Source organism: Diorhabda sublineata, chromosome 6 (genome assembly GCF_026230105.1).
Source record: "Diorhabda sublineata isolate icDioSubl1.1 chromosome 6, icDioSubl1.1, whole genome shotgun sequence".
NCBI lineage: Eukaryota > Metazoa > Arthropoda > Insecta > Coleoptera > Chrysomelidae > Diorhabda > Diorhabda sublineata.
The window spans coordinates 15,045,940-15,072,836 of record NC_079479.1 but is presented as its reverse complement, the minus strand read 5'-3'; the positions used below and the strand labels follow the sequence as shown (position 1 = coordinate 15,072,836).

The 26,897-nt window shown below is 31.5% G+C and overlaps 1 protein-coding gene across 7 annotated transcripts in view; it reads left to right on the top strand.

Moving 5' to 3' along the window:
* Positions 1-26,897, top strand: part of LOC130445787 (serine/threonine-protein kinase Genghis Khan) — a 119,624-nt gene that overhangs the window by 79,427 nt on the left and 13,300 nt on the right. For all 7 annotated transcript variants that reach the window (XM_056781656.1, XM_056781659.1, XM_056781658.1 and 4 more), the window contains 6 exons: positions 10,160-10,368; positions 12,824-13,031; positions 18,409-18,501; positions 18,555-18,748; positions 20,933-21,164; positions 24,072-24,361. In XM_056781656.1, coding sequence (XP_056637634.1) covers positions 10,160-10,368; positions 12,824-13,031; positions 18,409-18,501; positions 18,555-18,748; positions 20,933-21,164; positions 24,072-24,361 — 1,226 coding nt within the window. The remainder of the gene's footprint in view (positions 1-10,159; positions 10,369-12,823; positions 13,032-18,408; positions 18,502-18,554; positions 18,749-20,932; positions 21,165-24,071; positions 24,362-26,897) is intronic.

Below are 26,897 nucleotides of genomic sequence, written 5' to 3'. Positions count from 1 at the left end.
CGTTTTTTAAAAACTCAAGGTCAACGAGCTCAAGAAAAGTGGGACTGGCTTTTTACTACAGTCTTTAAACTGCATATCTTTTTTATTTTTTGTCATACATTAACAAAAAAAAGATCAAATTGTTAAATAAAAAAAGATTCAATTACTTTTATTTCTGATGTTTTTTTGTTACTGCTTTATTTTTGGAGATATTAACCAAAAAATTTTTTTTAATTCGAATAATTTTTTTTCAATATTAGTTAAATTTTCAAAAATATTGATCATAACTTATTTACCACATAGTGAATATTAAAATACAGTATATTACGGAGTGATTATCTTTAATTTTTATATTCATGGAAAATTCATTACTTTTTGTATTATTTTTTTTTGAAAAATTTAAATAAGAAATTATTGATATAACTTTGTTTATTTTTATCCAAATGATATGAAATCAAATCCATTGATTTTTTAATTTCCTTAAAATAATGTTCAATACATTTTTTTATAATATTTGATATTTGATTAGTCTTGAGATCGTAGTTATTATTTTAACAGTTGTGGGATAAAATTATCATTAACTAACCATATCTCAGTTATTTTTGCACATAGATAACTAAATTTAAGTTAAATTCATTTATTTTTTTTGACAGGCTCCAACTTTATTTCTTACATTTTTTTTTGTAAGTTGTACATTTTCGAAGTTATTTTCAAAAAATCGTCCCAAAATTCTCTTGCACGAAAATCGAATATTTTCAACTACATATAATTTGAGAAATAATCGCTTAAACAAATATTGTCATAGAATTTTTTTTATGGAATGACTTTTTCTCATTCCTGCTTTTATTTTAAGATTATATTTTCCACCCCCTAGATTGGGTGGCTTCAACCCATAGACAATTCGAGGTGTAAGCATATTTTTAAAATCGATTCTTACATTTATTCTAATTTAATGTTACACTGCCGGGACCAAAAATCTTTGGAAAACTCCTGATTGACTGGACTAAATGAGTTATGACATTAGATATTGTAAGCAGTGATAAAGTACATTAAATTCCCGATCTGATAAAAATTACAAAAGTTATATAAACACTTTTCTTGAAGATCGATTTACCTTCTGAATTAAGATAGGTGCTTATTTTCTCCATTTAAATGATCCAGTTGGTCCATGTAACGATCGCTATTGCCTTCTCAGCATACAATTATCTCTAGTTCTTCTCTCTTTCTTAGCTTATCCTATCAAACACCAAATTATTCTTCTACATAAAAAAAATTTCGTTACAGTTAAATTTTTTTTAAAGGTACCGATGACTTTTTCACAACATACATTCGAATAAATATAAATTAAACTTTCCATAATGTTTGTGAAGGGCAAAAGATCAATCAAGAAACAATAAACTCTCATTTTGGAATCTGATACATAAAAAATATTTAGATAATTTCTTATGGCAAACCATCGAAAAAAATGAACATGTGGTGGGCTAGAAACAAAGGAAAACCCTTCAGTTTATAGAAATTACAGGAAATTTGAATCCCAAAAAGACAAATAATATAAAATAAAAGTAATATAAAATATATTACGTAATAGGGAATTCAATATAACCGGTACACTCTCCGAAATAGATTTCAAAGCCTTGAAATTTTCGAGCTAGAAAAATCATACTTATTGTAATGTTTCAGTACTTTGAAAATATTTTGATACTAGGGCTGGTCCCTTTGCTCAACCCTTGACTCACTATCAAAATAATTATTTATCATCATATCGCATTAAAACCTATGTATATAGATTCACTGCCAAAGGGTGCCACATTTACAGGCGATGATTATGTAAATTTAGTTTCCAAATTACATGAGGCGTTAAAATAAAAAGGTGGGAAAAAGTTACGCAAAGGATAACGCGCCCAGTTCTATATTTGTTATTGAAACGGCACCGTCAGCTAAGGAAGCTTCTATATGTTTATTCTTCTAAATATTTTTGATTTTAGATCTCTTCTGTTCCAAAATATTAGTCCAAAACGTTAATATTCACATGTTATTTCAAACTGTTTTTCATAAAAAAAGAGATCAAAACAAATCATCAAGAGAAACATGAAAATATCTAAGGAGTAAAAAAGTTGAAAGAAAATTATTCATTATATGAGCTTTTTTGTAATAATTGTGACGCTGTTTATAGGACAGACATTAAACACATCTATTCATATAAATTTGAATCCCAGTCAAATACAAATAGAAATTTTTAGAAATGTTTCACTTCATAGAAACGATATCAATGATAAAAAAGACCCTAAACATTTTTAGTACAAATTTTAATTCTATTTTGTCATAGATTTTTTAACGTTCTCTACAAATGACAATGAACCTGCATTCAAGACATATTTCCATACACTCAGGTTTAAGCATGAATATTTTTTAGATTTGTTCATTGAAAAATAATTACAGTGTTTTTTTTTGAGTTTTTATCCTAAAAAAATTATCGAAACAAAAACTACTAGTGCTTCAATTTTAAACAGCATTTCTCATAGAGTGAAGACTTGTAAATGTTTACATGCAGCATCTTTAGGAATATCGTCGTTCGGCAAACGTCACGTTAAGGGTTAGTCTCGGCGAATGTTTTAGCTAATGGCCTTATTTTTAATACGCAATTTGGCTTGCGGCTACGATTGCTTTTAGTTAAGAGGAACCTTATTTAAATTGTGTATATAGTGATATTAATTAGTAACCGCAAAAATTAAATTTGAATGGTGATACTGTTGCTGATGTATTTGTCAATAATTATATGTAGTGAGTTTTATGTATGGAAACGCCTCAATTCTCTCCGAAACGTTTTATAAATTTTTGTGATACGGCCGGTATTCTGATGGTATCTATGTTACCGGCAATGTGTATAATTCAGGTATTGAATACAATCCCTAGGTAATGTATACAATCCCTGGGGCGTCCAGGCAATGTATGAAATATCTTGAATATCATTGTCCATTTCATACTTTACCTAGGTATTGTATAAAATTCCTAGGGATTGTATAGAATACCGGTAATGTGTAAAATAAATAAATCTTAAGACTAAACTAATGTTAGGTAAGCCGGTTAATATCAATAAATCTTAACAGACTTACTTATCAAATAGCGGACAAATAAAACATGTTGTATTTACTTGAAATAAACTTTATTATCAACTTTAAAATCACAAAAAAATAACAGGAAACTTAAAATTCTTCTTGTTTGTAACATAACATTACAAGTATCTTTTAACATAATATAAGTAATTTTGTAACAAAAAGTAGGTCTAATAGGCATTCACAATTTTAATTAAAAGTAGGTTTTATTTATTCTTACACGACAAACTATTATGGCACTTTGAAGAGCACAGAGCCTTACTTTTGACACAGGAACACTTTTTAGAGTCACAGTTTTTTTTCCAGCAACTGTACGGAGTGTCGTTTCCAGATTGGGGACGTCTTCTTCTTGCAGTAATTTCTGATGGCAAACAGTGAACTGTTGTCTTGAATACAATGTCTTGACAACGCCTTGCTTTGTGCCTAGTTGATATAGATCGTCATCAGTTTTGTGTAATACTACAGCCAGTATATTGCGAGCATCACCACGACCTCTATCGACTTCTGGAACAGGAATGCGTACAGTGGTACCCAACGATACGGGAGGGAATTTTTTTTCAGAAGTTTTAAGCATTTTCTATCGAAAAGGCGTTTTTTGCGCATAAAGGACAAACAACTTTGGTTCCAAAAACCTTCTGCAATATTTTTTTCCGGAGCAGCATAAATAGTATGAATAGGCCTATTGCACATTCTGCACGAATGACCACCTGTTGTCTCCTCGGAACAAACACAGCATATAAGTGCACAACTCAATGACTCCTCTCGTACTGATACCAAATTCGGATCATGTAACGCTTGATCATTGATCGATGCTAAAACTATAGAATGCAGCGTTTTGTTGATCTGGTGCCTGTAGAGGTTGAGTGTCAGCTGTTTCAGTTTCTGATGTCTCAGCCGCATCTATTACAGATTCTGAAGATGACTTCACCACTTTTTCTAAATCTTCTTCGCTCTCCAGGTTGTGAGTATCCTCAAAAGGCAAAGATATGCCAACTTTTATTTTCGACCCAAAAAGAGCTTCATAAGGTGTTCTTTTGATTCCTGAGTGAAACGCCCTATTCTTCATGAGTTGTACAAATCGCAGACCATCACTCCAACGTTCGCTATCGTTATCTTGCATCCAAGTTGTAAGCATGTTTTCAATGTCCTGGTTAGCTCGTTCGACACTTCCTTGACTTTGGGAATGTCTAGGCTTGCCATGCACAATTTTTAAGTTCGGGTAGTATATTTTAAGATTACTGACCACTCAGTTTGCGAATTCTCGACCGTTGTCAATTGTAAGATGGCTGGTGCACCAATCAGTGTAAAAATATCCAGTAAATTATACGCTACTTCCTCAGCGCGTTTCGTTTTCAGGGCTTTTAATACGACAAACTTTGTGAGATGATCCTGATAGACCATTATGAATTTATAATCCCGGTCTGGATGAGATTGATAGTCTATCAAATCTACTTGACAGCGAGAATTAAATTCTGTTGAAAGTATGGGCTTCACGACAATCCCTTTTTTTATTCCTTTTTGTTTTTGCTGGCAGGGTTCGCAAAGTTGCAAAAATAGTTCAACATCTTGGCGAGTTATATTCTTATATCTTGAAGAAAGCTCCTTCAGAATTCTGTCTCGTCCTCCATGGCCGATTCTTTGATGTGCGTCGTGAAGTATTTGAAATAATTCAGTATCAGCAACGTAGTATATAATATTGTTATTTGTAGTAGCATCCACAGGAAAAATCAACTTATCTTACTGACCAACAGTTATAACATCATAATGCTTCAATAACCAGTAATCCCGAGAAGCCTTTTTTTCAGCTGTTTTTGCATTTTTTGTTTCTTCTATCAATTGTTCATAACTATTTTTTTCAATAAACGTGCGATTTTTTGTATTTGCTGCTTCTCTTTTTATTTGTAATTGTGAATAAAATCTTTCTTTCATCTCAGCTATTCGTTGTTCGGCCGCCATTTTTTAATAAATTAAATTACTTTCCTACCTGACGAAAATTAGCAAAAATAATAACTATGACGCAAATAGCTCAATACACGTGTTAACAGTATCATCGCACGTCGCGAAATGAAATGGAGAAATGCGGCTGTTTGCTTAAATAGTGTCGCGGTATCCTTTTTCTCAAGCGGCGGCTCCTTCGACCTGACCGGCCGCCCGCCCGCCGCGCCCGCGCCGCCTTTTGTCAAAGGATTTAATTTTATTTACAAAGGCTACCGCGTGCGGCGTACACCCGAAAGTGAAATTGACAGTTTTATATCGAAGCGCCTCCGTAGTGAAAGATTGTGTTTGTGAACTGTTGTACTACGAATTGAATTTATCCTCAAAAAATCCGACATTTGATAAGATTCTGGATAAATTACACCTATGTACTTACCTCCGTAGCAACCTACAGACGCTCCAGCCGTAAGTCAAACTAAAAGAAAGTATTAATAAAAAAGGTAATTCCACATTTATGTGGAACATAAGTATACGTAGTTCACGCAATTACAGAAGAAAATAAGTACCTAAATATTTTGTTTTGGATTCAGAGCGTGATAATGCCTGTCTTATTAAAAATACGGGTGGTAGTAACTATGACAGTTCGAGTGATGAAGAATTGTGGTGTAATTTTACTTTGAATTTACCTACTTTCGCATATTTTTGATTAAAATTATCTTTGCACCTAGCTTGTGTGTCCCGATAATTTTTATTCGTATTTTGTTTTATTAAATACAATTGCGTTCGGGTGTACCGACATTATCTAAACGAACTTACTTTGATCGCGCCGCCTTGGCGCCGTGCCGTCTCTTGTCAAAGGATTTAATTTTATTTCCAAAGGATACCCGCGTGCGGCGTACACTCGCGAGTGAACGGTCATGCTAAAACGATTCACTTCCATTAATGCTTGAAATGGCGCCTCTAGGAAGGGTGTCAGGGTTCTATGAAGCTTACCGCACTTATTTGTTTGTAATAACCACAATTGAGTTCGAGTGTTACATTACCTGCTGCAAGTTTGGCATTGTATAGAATACCTAGGTAAAGTGTAAAATAAATTCTATTTCATACTTTACCTGCCCGTTTTAGGTATTCTATACATTGCCTAGGTATTGTATACAATACCGGATTATACACATTGCCGGTAACATCTACATTGTTGTCAGATCTTTCCTTTTTCCGGAAAAATAATGAACTTTGTTATTTCAACTAGATCACCATATAAATCCTTAAGAAATACTGATTATTTTTCATGTAATATTCTCTATACCATATAAATGCCATAAGTTCGAAGTTATAGCTACATTTACAATATCTCCACCAAAGTTATAATAAATATTTTACATTTAGATTGTTACGATTGAATAAATTCGTTTAATTTGAGTATTTTTTAATAATTTATGTGCTAAAACAAATCTCATAACAAGGTCTAGTGTCAGTAAGTTAGTAAAGAGTTTAACGAAACTGATGCAGTAAAATATTTATCCATTTCATGGCGCAGAAAACCAGAACAACTGAAGACAAATCTTTAAATGTTTGTTGTATGGTAAAAGTATCTCTGTGGTAATTCTATCTTTTAATTCCTGAATATTGGCAGGTTTTATTTTATAAACGATGTTTTAAAGTGATCCCACAGGAAATAGTCTAAAGGATTCATGTCGGGTGAAAAATATACAGGGTGATCCATTTGATATAACAAAGTTCATTATTTTTTCGGAAAAAGGAAAGATCTGACAATAATGTAAATACCACCATGGTACCATAATATCACAATACCCTTGCGGACAAAACTTTATAGAAATCGTACAAGCCGCTTCCGAGATAATTGAGGCGTTCCATATATAAAACTCACTCTGTATACAGTGCTAATCAAAAGTCCTCTCTGCCTTTTACTTTTGGATTGATTATACATCAACTATTGAAATTTGGAAACTGAATATATGAAGTCACAAGGACATTGTAACCAACAATCTAATCAGAGATACTAATTTTGTACATGTTGATGGCAGCTTTGATAACTTTTGAAAATGTATTATGTTGAATGAAATCAATTTCGAATTCAACCTCCACCTTGCAATGATCAAATTTCGTTGCAATTGTTGCAAATTTCTTTAATTTGGAATTTCTTAATTGTCTCAAGTTTTCGTACTTTTGGTTGACCATAAATTTCTGCTCAGAAAAAATATAGATATACTGGCTGAAGTAATATTATATCACCACTCAAGTAGCATCTACTTATAAAATCAGTCCAAATAGAGTACAAACCCTCCTGTGAACAAATAAATTGCCTTCCATGCAAATTAAAAATGATTTATTAACTCTCGACGACTATGATTGAAAACTGGAATTTTGGGGAAAAAAGTATACAAATATAAACCAACAGGTAGACCATGTGAAAATAATTTGTTTTATTAACCAAAGTACTTTCTATTATGGTGGAAACGTAAACCACATGATGTCAGGAAGGTCGTGGTTTTTGAACATTTATGTATATGCAAAATGCAATAGAACCGTTAATTCTTGAAATTTTGGAAGATTATCTAGATGAATTCGGTAATTTGGAAATAACATACCAACTATAAACCCACTATTGAGGTGAAGTAAGATGGTATTTGAATGGGAAATATCCTGGTATAGCATCGGACCTCATACATTTTGATTATTTTCTGTTTGGGTATCTCATATCAATTATTGATTATTTTCGAACAATGTAGGACTATTTCCAATAGACGCATTTTAAAAACGATAACTCATTGTCGGGGAGTAAATGGAGCTCACTTCAATCAATTATTTCCGTACGGTTTAAGAAATATTTAAGGTTATTTGAATTTTTATCATTATATTTAGAAAATTTGACAAAAGAAATTTTTAAACGCAAAACTTAGGTTTATTGAATTTTCCTGATTTTCTAGTCTACAATCACACTGGTTATTATTTTTTGCTGTATGAATTTCGAATTTTGTAACTAACAAAATCTCACTTTTTTAAATGATACACCGTGTATATTATACTTCAATAGAACTCGTTTAAAAATAAAAATCTTTTCATACATACATGTCCTACACCTATAATATTATAATATATATAAGTTACTTTTGTTTTTACCACTAAATAAAAAAACGCAATAAAATATAAGGTGTCAAAATTCCAAAGTTAATGTCGATACTGAAAAATTGGAATACCCTGTATAATCCAAAAGTCAATAATCTGATACAAAGATCTTTTGTAATTAAAGTTTTTTGATAATTCTTACAGATTTTGAAAAAAGTATGAGTCACCTTATGTTTGACACCGTGTACTTACCGTTGGTGTACAATTTTTTCATTAAACTCGTCGGTAGAAATAAAAAAAAAAGATTTTTTAATTAATTATAGCCTAGTCAGGATATTTCAAGCAATCCATTTTTTTTAATAAATACTAAATTACTTATAAAATTATTTTCATCCATTAACCAAATGGGTGGAAGTCGATTTTACTTCGAATCTGAGTCCATGTAGCGTGTCTCAAAAATACCTACACCTCCTCATTAATCTTTTCATAGTAATCGCCAATTGTTTTAACACTTAAATATTAATCCACTGTTTTGAAAAAATTCGCTACCGCTTCTTGTATGTCTAACCATCAACCAGCTACCTTTTTCATACCGCTCTCTAAGTAATGTCATTTCATTTTCTTCCGATTGTTTGTTTTTGGTGCTTGCATTTTCCTGTGAATTTCGCTTTCCATTAGTACTTTTTATTTTTAACGTGAAGAATGTACCCCATTTGTTGAGTAAATACATTGAAAATTCTGTCGAAATTTCAACCAATGTACTAAATTTGCACATTAATATGAACTGTAAAATAATACAATTATTCACTGTAATTATTATACATCAGTACCACGTATTTCACGTATTTACAATAAGTTGTGACCTCAAATGCAAGAAATAAAATATTTAATGCTTGGACACGATTGTATATAATTTATCTAAGAATAAGATGATAACCACAGCAATTTTCACAGGGTCGCCAATAGCTACAAAAAAAATAATTGGTAGAAAATATTAAATTATACTTTCTATTATGTATTATAATCAGAGATCGTGAAGTTTCGATCATTTATGTCTTATCACAAGAAACTTTGAATATATTCATTCTCCCTCCAGCACCCTCTCTGAATTATAAGCACAAACTCGAAAATTTTAAATAATAAAGGGGGACGTGTTGCACCTTGTTCGAAAGAGATTCTGGTCCTCTATTCAATCATATGAAGTTTTTTTTTAATTTGGTGCAATCATAACTGAAAAAATTAATTTTTAAGATGAGAAATTTTGAGAATGGACGGATTTTATAACATTCTTTAATCTACCTTTTACAGTGGCTCCTATAGATACTTTTTGTTGATAAACAATAATATTTAATTGATGTATAATTCAAATCAACAATGATTTTTTCTGTTTATTTCTTATATTTATTTAAAATTGGAACATTTATTAATATCATGCAGTTCACGATTCATATCAATTGTTTGAGGAACCCTCTTAACTCTTCTATTTTTCCTGTTGGTTACTGCTTGGAGTGCTAATATATTGTTTTGCCCTTTGATTTTGATGCATAGCATTTTATTATGTTGTAACCTTTAGGTATTTAACATATTTAAGACAAACTCAAGATGACACGCTTTCAAAATCAGGATAATTCTAATTTACTAAAAAATATCAGCGAGTATTCATATTCCTAGCATTTAGTATTCCACGAATTACCACCTCTTTGTTTCTGAAACCGCGGCAATAGCTTGTTATCTGGAGTCTTAAAGGGCTTCGTATAATTCTCTACATCTTCCTTCGAATGTGTCTCACTGTTACATAACTTATTTTTTAAAAGATCACACAAACTTACTGTGGGATTAACAATAGTGTATCCAAAATTGAGAAAATTCGAAGCCCTGTTTAATGCATATTTTTTTGTATTTTATAATATAAACTTCGTTCGCTCTAGTTTAAATTGATAACATCTAACAGCTAACGGAGTTTAAAGTGTGTTTTCTATAATACTTTTTGATGAGTGATAAACCACTAAATTTCAAGATGTTTTATTGATTATATTATTCTACAGTTTTAGAACGACCTTCTTCTCAAATGTCATATCTGGATCATTTTTTAAAAGAAAGCAATTCATCGTTACAACAGGTGAATGCATATGATAACGTACCCATTCAAAGTTTATTCAAGGGTGGATCAATTGAATCAGAAGAGGGTGATATTGAAGACAACAGGGCGTTAAGCATGACAAGCTCCAAGAGTAATTTATCAGAACTTAGTATGGTAAGGCTTTATTGTTCAATGGCAAATGAATCATAGATAGTGGTGAATCGGAACTGAAAAATTTATTCCTAATTTTTTATATTTACTTAAAAAGATTTAGTTTGTTACTAACTCTTGAATAATTATCTGTGATTTCTGTTGAGTGATTACAGATATTTGTGATGTTGATGGATTTAAGCTCGTTATTTATTAAATTTATTTTAAGGAAAATGTAAAGATAATTTAAATAGATATGATCAAATAACGGATAAAATATCACTGACCGACAAGATTTTCGTTAACACAGGCGAGAGCTTTATTTTTAAAATGGAAATACCCGTCCAATAACACAGGTCAACGATGAAAAAACTTTTTTACTGAAAATACTTTTTTCTTGTGTTTTTTAGGTTGCTGAATCCAAATATGATGCTTAAAAAGCTGTATCACCCACCATTTATTCATATTTTATAGTTACATTTATGAAATCAAGCAACATTTTTATAATTTAACAGCTTTTTTATAGTTAAAATAAAATTTAAAAAATAGGTCTAATGAACCAAGACCGACTCCATACCTATCTAGGGGTATTTAATGAACAAAAATGATGTTGGTAGTACAGCTGAAACACTTGTAGACCCCAAAAACGTGCTCCTACCTCCACTATATATTAAGTTAGGCTTTGTCAGAAATTTCCACACCTTTCAGAAGCTAAATTGAAAGAAGGCGTTTTGACTGAATCTGATGTTAGAAAAATGTTTGACGTTAACTTCAATTCCACAATGACCTCAAATGAAAAAAAAGCATGGGTATCCTTCAAGCAAGTTATCACCAAGCTCTTGGGAAATGAAAAAACCCAGAATATAAGTCTATTGTTGCCAACATGCTAAAATAGTTTGAAGAGTTAGGATGTTTGATGAGCCTGAAAGTTTACTTTTTGAACAGCCACCTCGATTACATTCAGGACAATTTAGGAAATTTTAATGACGAGCAAGGTTAGCGTTTACACAAAGATGTTAAAGTGATGGAAAAACGTTACTAGGGCCGCTGAAACACCAACAAGATGGGAGATTACTGTTGGTCATTTCACCGAGAAGTTCCTCTAGCGAATCATCGCAGAAAAAGTTACACAAGAAGTTCAAAAAGAAAAGGAAAAGAAAATATAGACAAATTAGACAAAATACTGTAAATACAAACCATTTTTATGATGTAACATAGTATTTCATTGATTTCAATATATACCGCACAGGGGTATTAGATTATAAAAAAATACATATTGCTTGGAACTATGGGTGATACAAAAAAACTAAAGCCAGATTTGGACTCAGCATATATAAATCTAGAAAGATCAGCTATTAAAATAAAAAAAGTTTTCAAACAAAAGTTTTTTGTTGGCCTGTGTAATAGAAGAAATATTTATTAAGCTCTAACACGTACCACTTTTCTATAGCTTAATTATCCATGTTTACATTAGCAGATAGGTAATTTTATAAAGGGGCGGTAAAAATCGGTAATTTTATGGCCGAACAAATACCAGAATAATAAACATAAAAATAACATTAGAAATTAGTATTCTCTTGAGATTCATAGTAAGTGGTTCTCTTTTCATAGTGCAAAAAACTTCTCCCGACAAATTTTGCTATATTTGTGAAGAATTTATGATGAAATCGCAAGCCAGGCCATTTTCCGAAAATGTGGAAAAAGCCTATTTCAAATATTTTTGTACTATAATTGGAGACCAAGACAAGCAGTGGCCTCCCCACGCTTACTGTGTTTGTTGTAGCGTATCTTTGGTGCAATGGATGAATGGGAAGAAAAAAAGCATGCCTTTTGCAATTCAATTGGTATAGGGGGAACCTACTAACCATTTTGACGACTGCTATTTTTGTCTAAAAAATACTGAATGTAATTCTAAGAAAGGAAAGCACAAGATCAGCAAAATGTTGTTTTAGAAGATACTGGAGACAACGTATCATCAGGAAGCTCCGAATAACTATGCACCGACCCTATTTTTACTCCCAAGTAAACCAAGTGACCAGTTACGCTGAGCCACATTTGATTGTTCAAAGTGAGTTGGGGAACAGTCTGAACTTCTAGCTTGCCGTCTTGAGAAATGGAACTTGTTAGCCAAAGATATGGCGATTAGATAAACCTTCTTGATGTAAGACTTTTGGAGATGTGTGTATTTTCCAAGAAACAAGCAATGTTGAGTTGAGTTGAGATATTGACGTCGAATATTTTGATCATCGGAATATTCCAAAAAACAGCTTTCTCGTAATCAAATATTTATATAATATTAAGCCTATTCCGTCTGTATATTTAAATTGTAGGCATCTTTCACTTTATTCCGGAGTTTGATATATCGGTGTTGGATGTTTGTACCATAATATTTTAGCAAACCAGGCAATAATGGTGCATTTGCCTACTTAACCCTTAAATTTTATTACCTATTATTTACTTGAATCTCACTACATTTTAGCATGAATCTCAATCTCAGTCTCCTTTGAAACACAAAGCTCATCAATTTTTGGTAAGAACGTTTTCTAGTCCTACAAAATGTAGTCATTGTACTTCATTGATGGTTGGTCTGATGAGACAAGGAATGGTGTGTGAAATATGTGGTTTCACCTGTCATACATCATGCTGTCAACATGTTCCTGCAGTATGTCCTGTACCTCCAGATCAAAGTAAGTAATTTGAAAACCAAACTAGGTAGGTGCAATTAAGGTTTTTTCATTATGACTACGAACATATTTATCAATACATATATTTTAAATATTCTATTTTCTCTTGGCCGGTTTTCAATCCACGAAGATGATTAAAAATTGCACCAGTCTACAACATACAAAAGTACTTCTGAATTTGTTTTTGTGATTATGAAATCAATGAAAGAATATAAAAAATCCACAAAGAGATGATTTATTAAAACATATCAAAAATCAACAGGTTTAAAATCTTTCATTCTAAAACTTGCGTTACACCTAGACGTACATATAAAAAAGCTCGTTTGGACCAAGAATTGAAAATTATTGGTGCATTTGGGATTTGTAATAAGCTTGAAGTATGGCGTGTTAAATATACTTTGGCCAAAATTCGTAAATCTGCCAGAACTTCTTACCTTGGAAGAAAAAGATCCAAAAGTGGAGTGCTTGGCTTGATGTAAACAGAATGAAGCTCGATTATGTATTTGGTCTTAATATTTAAGATTTTTTGGAAAGACGTCTTCAGTCACAAGTGTTCAAATCTGGTTTGGCCGAATCTATTCTAATCTAGAGTTCTAATCAGACAACGTCACATCCGAGTGCGCAAACAAGTTGTGAACATTCCATAAGAATAAATATTTTGATAAAGGCTTAAAGAAAAGTCGAAACGTCAAACTTTATCTTTCTTTTAAAAATTATCAAAAAAAAATTTTAAAACAGAAAAGACCTAAAATCAAGAACATTTAGATACATTAATATATCAAAAGGTCTAAAAAATATTTAAACATCCAAGTGTACCAACTTTAATATATTCCGGGCTGAAATTATGATCAAGTACAATATAAAAATATGTATAAATGTAGACAAATGAAAAAATTTACTTACAATAATTAGTTAAGATTAGCGGCGGTATTAAATTGTGTAATTTCTTATAAAAACATTAAATTCATAGATATTGAAATACAATATTCAAATTCAAATCAGAAGAGACCTAAAATCAAAAACATTTAGAAGCATATATAAGGTGGCGCAATAGAAAGTGCATTTATTAAGTATAGGCCAAAAAAATAAATATTTAAGGTGTTGTTAAAATAAAAGTTATGATGATTAGGTAATTAGTTTGTTCATGTAGACTAAAATCAAGAGGTTTCAAGTCAGGGCAACGTGGGAGCCAAGGGATCATGTTTCGTCCTCGTGAATCTTCAAAGAATAATTCCATGAGATTGCTGCCCATACTTACTTCCGGATTATGCAGTGGTTTTTGATGTTTCATTTTTGAATTTTTTTCGACAATTCAATTGTTTAAATGAAAATGAGCTTCATCTGAAAAAAGGATTTGTCAAAAGTGGAAAATTACTAAGCATTTCTTCAGCAGATATCAACTTTGCTCCAAAGTCCTGTGTTAACTGGAGCTTATAAGGATGCAGTTTAAGATCCTACTTCAAAATTCACTGTAAACTTCGTCGGGACAAGTTTAAAGCCGCCGATCGCTTCCGAGTAGACACATGCGAATTTTCTCGTACTGACTCCTTCACCCTATCAATATTGTCTGTGGTCCTAAACGTTCTTGGTCGACCTTTTGATGGTGGTTTAAACGTGGAACCGATCTCTTCAAAACGCTCAACCCATATTTTAATTAAATTTGCACTTGGAGCTTCATTAATGTATCTTAATCCATATTCTAAACGATACAATATGAACGACCGTTCTCGTAAAACGTGCAAACACAAAAAGCGCGAAGCTTTCCGTCGAAGTGACTCCACGAGTGCGAGTATCCAACCACGCTAGGCTCCTCCCGCACACGCAACGTTTACCACGCGAAAAAAGATGATGCAATATGCACGTTCTATTTCGCCACCCTGATATTAAACTGAACAATATCGATGCAATTAATTGTTAAACATTCAGTTAAATTTCAGATTTTGAAGAATGGGTACTGCTGTCATTGTCCAGAATAATTAAATAATTAGTACAGACTTCTTCAAAACATGAAAAGACACTACCCCACATAAATGTGTAACTGAACTAATGACAAGTTTCTAGCAACAGGAACAACAAATAAAAAATATTCAACAAAATAAAATAGTCGGCGATGCTGTGAAAGTTGCCGGATTATGATAACTTAATGTTAAAACAACAAATTTAAATACAGAAATTTCCAGTGCGACATTTTTGGCAGCAGTTTGATCATAATTTCCTAGAGCTACTTCTACCGGTGCCAACGGTTATGTGTATTCATCAGTAAATGACTGAAAGGAAGTGTACCGGGTGTCCCAATAAGAATGGCTCTCGGTCATATCTCGGGAACCGTTTATAGTACAGTTTCGGGAAAAAAATATATAACAAAAGTGATCTCGAGACAAACCTGGAAATTATTTACAGTGTTGTAGGTTCACCGCCAGAGGGTGTAATTAAATACCAAAAATTATAAAAATGAATAATTTACAAATTTTGCCTGATTAAGATGTATGATTATGATTGATTATCGTATTCTTCAAGAAATTCAGCGTTTATTTGATTTTAAAAGTTTTAGTCTATCTCTTGTAACGCTTGTAAGTCCAGTTTTACTTAACCTATCTATGCAAACTTAGTCTTTTTGAAGAGAGCTCCTTCCTACCATTTGAACTATGATTATCGTATTGTTCAAGAAATTCAGTGTATATTTGATTTTACAAGTTTTAGTCTATCTCTTCAAATAAGAAGTGGGGGGAAGCGGGAACTTTATTATGAAAAAACGCTTGTAAGTCCAGTTCTACTTAACCTATCTATGCAAACTTAGTCTTTTTGAAGAGAGCTCCTTCCTACCAATGTAAGAGTTATAACTTCGAAACTAATGAGTAACGTATACGCTAGAGGGTGCTATTTATTTATTTTTTTAAATCTAGCTATCCTTGAAAAATATTAAATGGAAACATGCAATTTTAATTAAGGAATATAAAAGTAGACCAAATTAGCATCAGAATAGCGAAAACCGTATGTTGATATATTTTTCGTATTAGGAGATATCCTAAGAAATGTGTAAATTCTAAGCATTTTCCTTTAAACATAAATTATTCCGGTTTGACTGAACGGATTTTAACATTTTTTGACTGCTCAAAATTGTCTTTCCTTGTTCTATCAATAGTAGTTCCAATTATTCTGTCAATATTACTTATGCTGTCACCGGGAAACCGTTGCGTTATGGAAGTTAAAATGGAAATATATAAAAACAAGTAGAAGGCCATGAAAAAAACAAAACAAAAATTAATGAACCTAGTAATTTGTTCATTTACGTGTTATTGCGATTTGTGTACATTAAATTCGATATAAAAGTTACTTGAAAGTTATATCTAAGATGATTCTTACAAACTAAGAAGCGTTTGATATGATAGGCATTTACTTTGAATGTATGAGAAATGCAACTGTTGCGGCTAGAATATATGCCATACAATATCCCCAAAGACGTCATCCCGGTTGCAGAGTTGTTCGTCAACTCATACACCGTTTAAGAACGACTGGAAATGTAAATCTTCCTGTATTTAGAAGATGCGGCAGAGGCCGTTCAGAGGGAAACACAATAAATGTTTTGGTATATGTGCAATTTAACCCTCATTTTAGTATTAGAGCGATAAGTACATACTTGGGAATAAGCAGAACCACCGTTCAACGTATTTTGACAGGACACAGGTAAATTATGATGTAAAAAGATATGTTTCTTAAACAAAATATGCCCGCATAATATTAGTTGTGGGCATGGTTATATGTTAACATAATAATTTATTTATCATTCCGGAAACATATTTAATAGGATATTATATTTCTTTTAGATTTCATCCATATCATATAGGACTGCATCAACAATTGGTTGATCGTGATACGACAGAAGGTTGGATTATTGCAACTGGTTACTACATATGGTATATGACGACCCTCAATCACTATCACGTATTTTGTGGTCAGACGAAGCTACATTTAGTAGTGATGTTACGGTTAACCGGCATAATATGCACTATTGGTCACAGAATTAGCCACGCTGGAAGGAAGTTCAGCATCAGGAGCGATGGTCGGTGAATGTATGGTGTGGTATTGTAGATGGTCAGATAATTTGACCTCTTATTTTTGACAACGCAAATAACGGGGAACGCTACCTAAATTTTATAAGGGATGAATTACCACTTCTTCTGGCAACTGGCAACTTTTGGGTCTGTTGTTTTAGCACGATGGGTGTCTGTCGCATTTCTCCAGATAAGATAGAGAATTTTTAGATAATGCTTTTCCTGATAGAAGGATAGGACGTGGAGGCCTAGTTTTTGGCCAGCCAGATCACTAGACTTAACCGTCTTAGATTTCTATCTCTGGGGCCGGATTGAAGACCTTGTTTGTGCAATTAGACCCACTACAAGAGATAAAATGATCGAGACGCAGTTTTCCGGTGACAGCATAAGTAATATTGACATAATAATTGGAACTACTATTAATAGAACAAGGAAAGACAATTTTGAGCAGTCAAAAAATGTTAAAATCCGTTCAGTCAAACCGGAGTAATTTATGTTTAAAGGAAAATGCTTAAAATTTACACATTTCTTAGGATATCTCCTAATACGAAAAATATATCGACATACGGTTTTCGCTATTCTGATGCTAATTTGGTCTACTTTTATATTCCTTAATTAAAATTGCATGTTTCCATTTAATATTTTTCAAGGATAGCTAGATTTAAAAAAATAAATAAATAGCGCCCTCTAGCGTATACGTTACTCATTAGTTTCGAAGTTATAACTCATACATTGGTAGGAAGGAGCTCTCTTCAAAAAGACTAAGTTTGCATAGATAGGTTAAGTAAAACTGGACTTACAAGCGTTACAAGAGATAGACTAAAACTTTTAAAATCAAATAAACGCTGAATTTCTTGAAGAATACGATAATCAATCATAATCATACATCTTAATTAGGCAAAATTTGTAAATTATGCATTTTATAATTTTTGGTATTCAATTACGCCTTCTAGCGGTGGACCTACAACTCTGAAAATAATTTCCAGGTTTGTCTCGAGGTCACTTTTGTTATAATTTTTTTCCCGAAGCTGTACTATAAACGGTTCCCGAGTATGGCCATTCTTATTGGGACACCCGGTACAATATCTGCATTATTGTGTGCTAAATGATGTAGTAGTTTTGGATACTGGATAGAAAATAACTCGTAACTAATAATGCGTATAATTCATATTTAAACACAACAAAAATTGACCATATGATGGTTCCTTCTAGGTAATCATATAATTAAACCATAATTGAGGAAAATTATTTTTTATTTTTGCACATTTTCTGTTTTTTAGTTATAGAGGTTTCTTGGTAATATGAAAAAGTTTATTTTTTTGTTTTAGCAAAAAGGCCACTTGGAATCGATCCCACAAGAGGTATAGGAACTGCTTATGAAGGTTATGTTAAGGTTCCAAAACAAGGGGGTGTAAAAAAAGGCAAGTTTATATTCGAAACCTCCTTTCAAGTATATTGAATCAAATTATTTTAGGTTGGATCAGACAATTTGTCGTTGTTTGTGATTTCAAACTATTTTTATATGATATATCCGCAGATCGTAATGCTTTACCTAGTGTTCATGTAGCTCAAGTCTTGGATATGCGAGATACTCAATTTAGCGTATCTAGCGTTAAAGATTTAGATGTTATACATGCAAATAAAAAGGATATTCCATGCATTTTTAAGGTAAATGATTCCATCATTAAATAAATGATATTGTCAGATTTTACATACATTTGCTACATTCCATTTAAAGGTCACAACTTGATTTATTCTACACTAGAAATAATTTAATTAAACCGAAGACTGGAACATTGGAAATGGTTAAAAGTATTGTTTAAAATATTGTAGTCTAAAGAGACGAAGTTTTTCATCAATGTTACATTTTCCATATCAACCAAAACGGTAAAAGAATTTTCCCAGAATTACTTGGAAGTTTTGATCAACTCTTTACAAATTGTTCTGGAAAATATTCACAAGAAATAACTTTTTTACAAATGACGAGAGAATAAATGAGGCACTTAGAATCAAAATGCACCAAGTCCAACTAAAGACATTTTCGGAAAAGTCGAAAAAAATGTCACAAACAAACCAATCATAAGAAATTATTGAGTTTTTGGGTAAAAAATCAATAATTTTTACTTTATATCAAAGACAATGTATGATTGAGGTCATCATAATAAATATTCATATTTGGATATTCATCATATCCAATATTTGGATTTGTCAGATTTTTATACTAAGATTGGGATTTGGCGGGATTTGAGACAAAAATAAGCTTAGGTGCAAAGAAGTTGAGCTGTAAAAGCTATAATAATTGTAATTTTAGTAAAATATATCTTTAGTAAAAAATCTTGACTTTAATTATTACAAAAATTATTGCAAAGTGTCATAAAATAAAATTGAACGTTTTGTAAAAAGTGAACAAACTCTTTTTTGTTATACTAGATCACACTATATCTTTATCAATTTCCTCATGAACAATAATGTTTTCATCTTCTTCATTGTTGAGACCTTCGGCTTGTTCTTCTTCGGTTTTCCAAATTTCGATAAAATTTTAGCGTCTCGTGGTTTCTCCACCTTTGTCCCAAGTGCTTTATTAGTAGTTTCGCAACATCCCTTATTTTTCTAGCTTTTCGGCTAACCTCCTTGTTGATGGCTTTTGGTTTATGTGACTCATTAAACTTTTATTTTGTGACATATTTTGCTTAAGAAATTTCAGTGGTATAAAAGACTTCACCCTGGACCTAATGTTATTTTTCTTCTTGTTCTTTACTAGCATAATCTTTTTTGATGGATTGAATTTGAAGTGCCACAAGTTTGGTTTTTTTTGCACATTTTCAGAGTCGGTTTTTAACAAGGACAGGGACTCTAACATGATGTCCTTCTTTTTCAAATCTTTCTCAATCAATCCAAACACCCTATAGAAAATAAAGCATAAAGCGTAAACAACTCGCAGAGTCGCGTGACGAAACTAGGCGCTCCTATTGGCCGATTTGGATTTGGAAATTGAAAATGACCTCAAAAAACACTAGGATTTGCTACAAAATAATAGTTGTACTGAATTCAGCATGGACATATGTATGAGAAACAAAATTATATTATAACTTCGAAAAAATATAAACTTGACGGTTTTTGATCCTAGGCACCACAAATGGCCAGTAAGGTATCCATTTCAACTTTAGAGAAGAAACAAAAATTATATATTTTACACAGATTTGATAAAAGGAATATGATAATAAAATAAAATAGAAAATCACAATCGGGCATACAAATGCTAGTACACTCCTGGCAGGAGTGTATTAGCATTCGTACACCTCGTGAAAATAAAACTGAAAGTTGCAGATTTTGTGTAAATGAGGTTGAAACGTCGGAATACAATATATAACTTCCATATGGATCGACCAATATAGAAAGAAGACAATTACTCTCCATGTTTTCTCAAATAATGCTCTCTAGGTCTGTATATAGACTATATGTAGCCCAGTTATAGAGAGAGGACACGATAGATCTTTTTAGGTTGCAAGGCATGTACCCCTTAGTCTTCTTCCGATCTAATTCGAGGATTTGGAGTTATTTTTTTTGACAGAAACAAGTTATTTTCAATTCCACTCCAGAAATATAGTATTTTCACATAGCTAATCATGGCAAGCATTCACAATATATAAAATAATAAAATATTAATTTTGTAAGTAGTTGCAGATAATTTAAATTCAATAGATTCGAAGAAAATAAACCCAACAGATTCTAATTAATTGTTAATAATCTATTAAATCGAATATAAAGTGGTTAATCATTATGTATGCCTAACATTATAAAATCTTGAATTTTTTATAATTTGGTGATTGATACAAGTTATTTTTACTATAGATAACAACTTCATTGATGGAACCTCCGGGGCCTCGAAATTCAACATTAATGCTTGCGGATACAGAAGCAGAAAAAAATAAATGGGTAGTAGCTTTAGCAGAGCTCCACCGTATAATGAAAAGAAATAATCTCCCAAACACTACAGTTCTTGTCGCTAGAGAACTTATAGACACATCTCTTACTTTATTGAGAAATGCATTAACTGGTGCAATTATAGATCCTGACAGAATAGGTACGTTCCTATAACAATCTTTTACGAGTACTCAAAAGCAATAATTTATTGGTATTTTATTCATTTGACAAAAATTTTTCCCATTTTATGGTTGCCATAATAGGCATAATTGTAATGTTCTAATTTCAATGGTATTTGATATACAAAATTATTGATAAGTTAGGCTAATCTAATTAAAATTTAGTTTTATATTCGAAATTCCGTCTTCAAAAGCATGTGCAATTTTTTAAATACTGATGTTGAATTGATACAGGGAGAGATAAGCTTTATTGTCATTAGAAAATTTTACAATTTTATCGACAAAGCACCACAATTTTATATTAGATAATATAAAAATATAAAATAACAATTTAATTTAATATTATAGTAATTATAATATCTTGAGATGGTTTGGAAGTATCCCATATTAGTATGTTAATTGTAACGAAGTCTTTGCCAGCTATATTATGAGCGGTTTCTTATTGGGAACGTGGCAACGAAATACCAAAGTGAACTAACTTTAATATATTTTCCAAGCTTTCGCATACTTATGCATTCATCGTATGGGAAATAATTAATTAGGATTTTCGGTGGCATTGAATTGTATTAATTCTTGTAAAAATTTTTAAATTCATAGGTTTCAAAATACAATATTCAAATTGACGTTGATAGAAATATTTCTAATAAGATTCTAAATGAAAAGAGCGAGGAGAGTCAGAATTTTGTGTTTTTCAAAAAAGAATATGCAATGCGTTCTACTACTCAAACCAAAAATATAATAAATAGCTCTTTTTGTAATTTGATTCGAATAGATTCGAAGAGGTGCAAACTACGAGTAGTAAGTTGTTAAATTAGTACGATAATCGAGCTGTTCAGACACAGATTAAATCGCAAAACAAGCAGAAGATAATTTGTTGCCACACAGGCCATTGAAAGGCACCGTCAATATGTAGACCAAAAAACTTGATCGAATTTGAGGATCGTATTAAGCCATTGTTGAGTTTTAGAGCTGGTAAAACTCCTTTATAGGATAAAACTAAAGTTTCTCAGTGTTTAAACAGAGACCGTTCGCGTCAGACCAGGACTTAATAGTAATGAGATCTTTGCCTATAGTAGAATATAAAGCTTGTATATCTGGATCATTCCAGGTTACACTGGTGTCATCTGCGTATAAAGTGAATTTACCATTAATTCGTAAGTCTGTGACATGATTAATGAGTAGCAAAAAGAATGGACCCAAAACTGAACCCCGAGGTACACCAATGCTAGCTGTCAATTTATTTGAAACTTTGCAATTAACTCTTACCAATTGTTTTCGACATTTAAGGTAAAATGCAAATCAATTTAAGAGAACACCTCGGATGCCATATTATTCTAGTTTAATAATCAGAATTTCATGATCAACACAATCGAAGGCATTGACGAAATCACAAAAGAAAACTGACGCCGTATAAAATTTATTGTTAAGTGAGGTAGATATTTCATTAAGAACATAAAACATAGTCATTAGTGCATTTGTTAGGTAGGAAACCAAATTTGTTGAGTTATAAAGATTGTATGTATAAAAAGAAAGGATAATAGACGGTTTTTCATTAATCGTTCAATTATCTTCGATGGAATTGATAATAATGCAAAAGGACGATAGTTAGTCATGTTATTTTCAGCTAGGGAAAACATTAGATTAGATTAGGGAACATAAAACGTTAATCATCACTTTTCGAAAATTCAAAAATAACTTAGCTGATAATCTATCGTTGCCGCAAGAAGTTTTATTTTTTATGCTGAAGATGGTTTTCTCTAGCTCAAATCTATCTCCATGTAAGAATATCTTGAACTATTTTTTATATGCACCAGTTTTTAACGCAAAGTTTTGGATAAATAATCATCATGAAATATAGCGAATGATTGGATGGAAACTCTTATTAGTTGAAAATACTTCCAAATTACAATATTATTAAAAATATTTCAAATGACATTCTGATGCCAGCTGCTGATACTGAACAAAAAACAAAAAAACAAAAATTTTTGTTGAAAATTATCAATATTTTCATACGTCACTTACCTATTTTGACCAAAGTACATGAAAGAATTTCCTATTAAATGTTTCTTCACAATCTGTGATGTTATATAGATATTGAGTGTTTATAATCAATATAAATGATATATATATATATATATATATATATATATATATATATATATATATATATATATATATATATATATATATATACAAGCTGCAAAAGATATTTATTATAATAGGAGACTTGCCAATTTTCGTAATGTTTCTAAAGAATCATGGTCCATTGTGAATGATCTAAGAAATAAGGTTCCTTCATCGAGCATAATCTCTACTTCGCCTGATAACCTCAATAATTACTTTGTGAATGTAGCCAAAAATTTATCATGATCTATTTTCATGTCTCCCTGATGCTAATGCTAAAGCAGGCTTCTCCAATTTCAGAAAGGTCGTTGCACGACTATCCATTTAGGAACGCGGAGCACGACTTTTACCTACCTACTTCACGTTCAGAAGTAATGAAGGGCTCATTATTTTACAATGCAAAAAAATGCACAATCACTTACCAATTGAAATCATATCGATATAATCTTTTCCCACATTCCGCAATAATTTGAGGTATATTGATTGGAACGTATCTTCTTCTCTGTAAACGACTTCTATTCTAATAATAATAATATTTAATTCCGGGCATGCTGCATACTGGTTTAATTTAAGTATGGACTAATTATCACCTATTACTATTACCTATAATTTTGTTACTCATTGTGGTTTCCTTCAAATATTGAAATTTTATTGTATTTGTATGTATATATTGTTTGTATATATAAATTATAACAATTTTTTGCTAATAAAGCATTTCTCTTTATCATATTAGATTCAACATATATCATTTATACCTATTTTAGTTTTAGGTACTGAGGATGGTATGTACTGCATAGATTTAGATAGGACTGAAGTTGCAAAGATAGGAGAAGGAAAGAAAATTTTTCAGTTAGAATATATAAGTGAAGAACATCTACTAGTAGTTGTAAGTGGAAAACAAAGACAAGTAAGGTTAGTTCCCATACGCGCTCTGGATGGTGATGAAGTTGAATGGATTAAAGTTACTGAAAGTAAAGGATGTTCAGTTCTTACAGTGGGACCAGTACTAAGAGCCCCACTCACATTTTGCCTTTGTGTGTCAATTAAAAAACAGGTTAGTTGATATACACCGATATTAATATATAATTTAGAATCAATTTATTACTTTTTAATACATTTACAAGTGTCACAGGAACAAATTCGAAAATTAACAATATTTTTTTGTAATTTTTAGAATATTAGAAGTAAAGTTTTACTTTTTCTGTTCCCTTTGCAGATTTTCAAGGACCGTTTCCTCGACTTCTTTTGAGATGTTTTTCAAGCTATCGACCTCCTTTGAGATGCTATGTTTGAACTTAGTTAATTTTATTCTTGAACTGTTTTTAAATATTCTTTGTAAACTGATCCCGAAGTTTCTCTTCCTACTGCGCCATCAAATTTAACAGCTGTTCTCTATTTTCTAGAACACTCTTTTCTACTTTGTCTATATTGTTGTTCATTCACTCTGCACGCTCATTTTATCTTCCAATCTTCCGAGCATTTCCTTCATTAAACTGACTTGATTTGCATCGCTGGTAGATTGCTCGAACGTGCTTGGTGCAACTTTGTAATCAAATTCAAACGTAGATACATCTTCCCCTGTGTCTTCTAAAGCTGTCTGCAAAGCTAGCACTAATTCTGCCTTGAGTACTTTTCAACTAAGACCTTTTTTCTCACATTCGATTTTTAATTTGTCTAATTGCACCATTTCAATACTCTCACACTTCTGACACCAATTGTTAGTTTTTAGTTGAGTCTAAGGTTTCTCTAAGACCTGAAAAAAATGTGGTTTATGCTTGCTGTTAAAAGAATTGTGTTTTATTTCGAATAAAAACAGGATCATTACTTATGAATTTCATTCCAAATGGTATTTTAAAATTCTAAACATCTGTGATAAAATTGTTGAAGTTGTTAATTGGAATTATGCATTAAATTCACTTAATCTCGAGTAAGAGAATTTTAATTTCTCTTATCACCGAAATTTTCTATCAAAATCGTATTTGATTCCTTCCAATTATTGTAATTATATTATTATTAACTCTACTCTCTATTTTTGACACAATACTTACGATTTAAGAATTTCCTGGCTAATTTAATGAAATCATAGTCATTGGAATTTCTATCAAAATTTACTTTTACTACTATTCAAGTTATCAAAATACATTTAAATTGTTTCCTTCAATACCTAAGTTTGAAATTAGGGTTTTGAAATGAAATGAAGATCAATTTCACTTTTCAAACTATGGCAAAGATGAACGTTCTTACAGGAAGATCTAATTTATATACAATTCCGTCCATATGTATGGAATAAGTTCAATTTCATTATTATTATGTACAGTATGAGAATATTACTTCCCTTCAAAATTTTAAATAAGAAAGAGGGTCGTGTCACACCTTGTTGGAAAGGGATTAATTAATTTTTAAGTTGTAAAATTTTGATAATCTCTATCACAATTATCAATGTACTTTAAATTAAATGTGCAAAATGACAACCATTCACTTCTTGATAATAACCGATTTTGATGACCTCATAAGAAGTAATCGAGAGGAGTCAAATCGGGGAATCCAGCTGGCCATTCGATTGTTCCACGTCTTCCAATTCACTTATTGGGAAAATAAATAATTTCTAATAGTACGTGCAAAATGCGGTGGTGCTCCGTATTGTTGGTAGTAAATAGATCGATCAAACTTATTTGGTTTATTAACATAAGAAAAAATTCAGATAAATCTTACCATTAACTGTGCTATCAAAAAAATAAAGGCCAATAATTTTATTGTTAATGATACATCTCCAAAATTCACTTTTTTAGGATATTGAGTGCGTGCGTCACACATCCAGTGAGGATTTTTTTGTTCCAATATTTACAGTTCTGTTTGTTAACCGTTCCTTTTAAATGAAACGTCGCTTCATCTGAAAAAAAATGTTTGTTTATGAAATGCAAATCTGCGTTCATTCTGTCCATCATCAATTCACAGAATTCTTGTCTTCTATTGGGATCATCTTCATTTAACTCATGAACAACCTAAACTTTGTAAGGGTGGTATTTTTCTTTATGTAACACTCTCAAAATCATTGTCATTGGCAAGTTCTCGAGTTGTCTTATGCGGATTTTCCTCAATCTATAGAAGTACTTCCAACTTTTTTCCATCAATAAATTGAACTTATCTACCTGGTTTTTCAATATTTTTACGTGTCCAGTTTCACGAAACTTTTTTTAAATTTTGTTAACTGTAGACTGCGAAACGTGTTGAACAGGGTATTTATTATCAAAAATTTCAGAAACCTCCTTTTGAGTTCTTGTTTTATCACCACAACCAATCATAATTAAAATGTCTATTCTTCGAGTCCCTGACAAATAAGCCATAACGCGCACAAATATTATACTGACAACTCTTAGTAACTTTGAATACAGCAACCTATAAGATTCATATCAATTGTTTATTTGGCTTTTTGACTAATATTTTGTTATCTTCAAAGATTTTTTCCTGATGTTCCAGATACAAAAATACCAGATTATTCTATATCTAGATCTAGTATATTTTAATAGACCAGACAATATTGCTGAGTTAAAATTTTGAGGAAATTAACAAAATAACCCCTGAGGTCATAG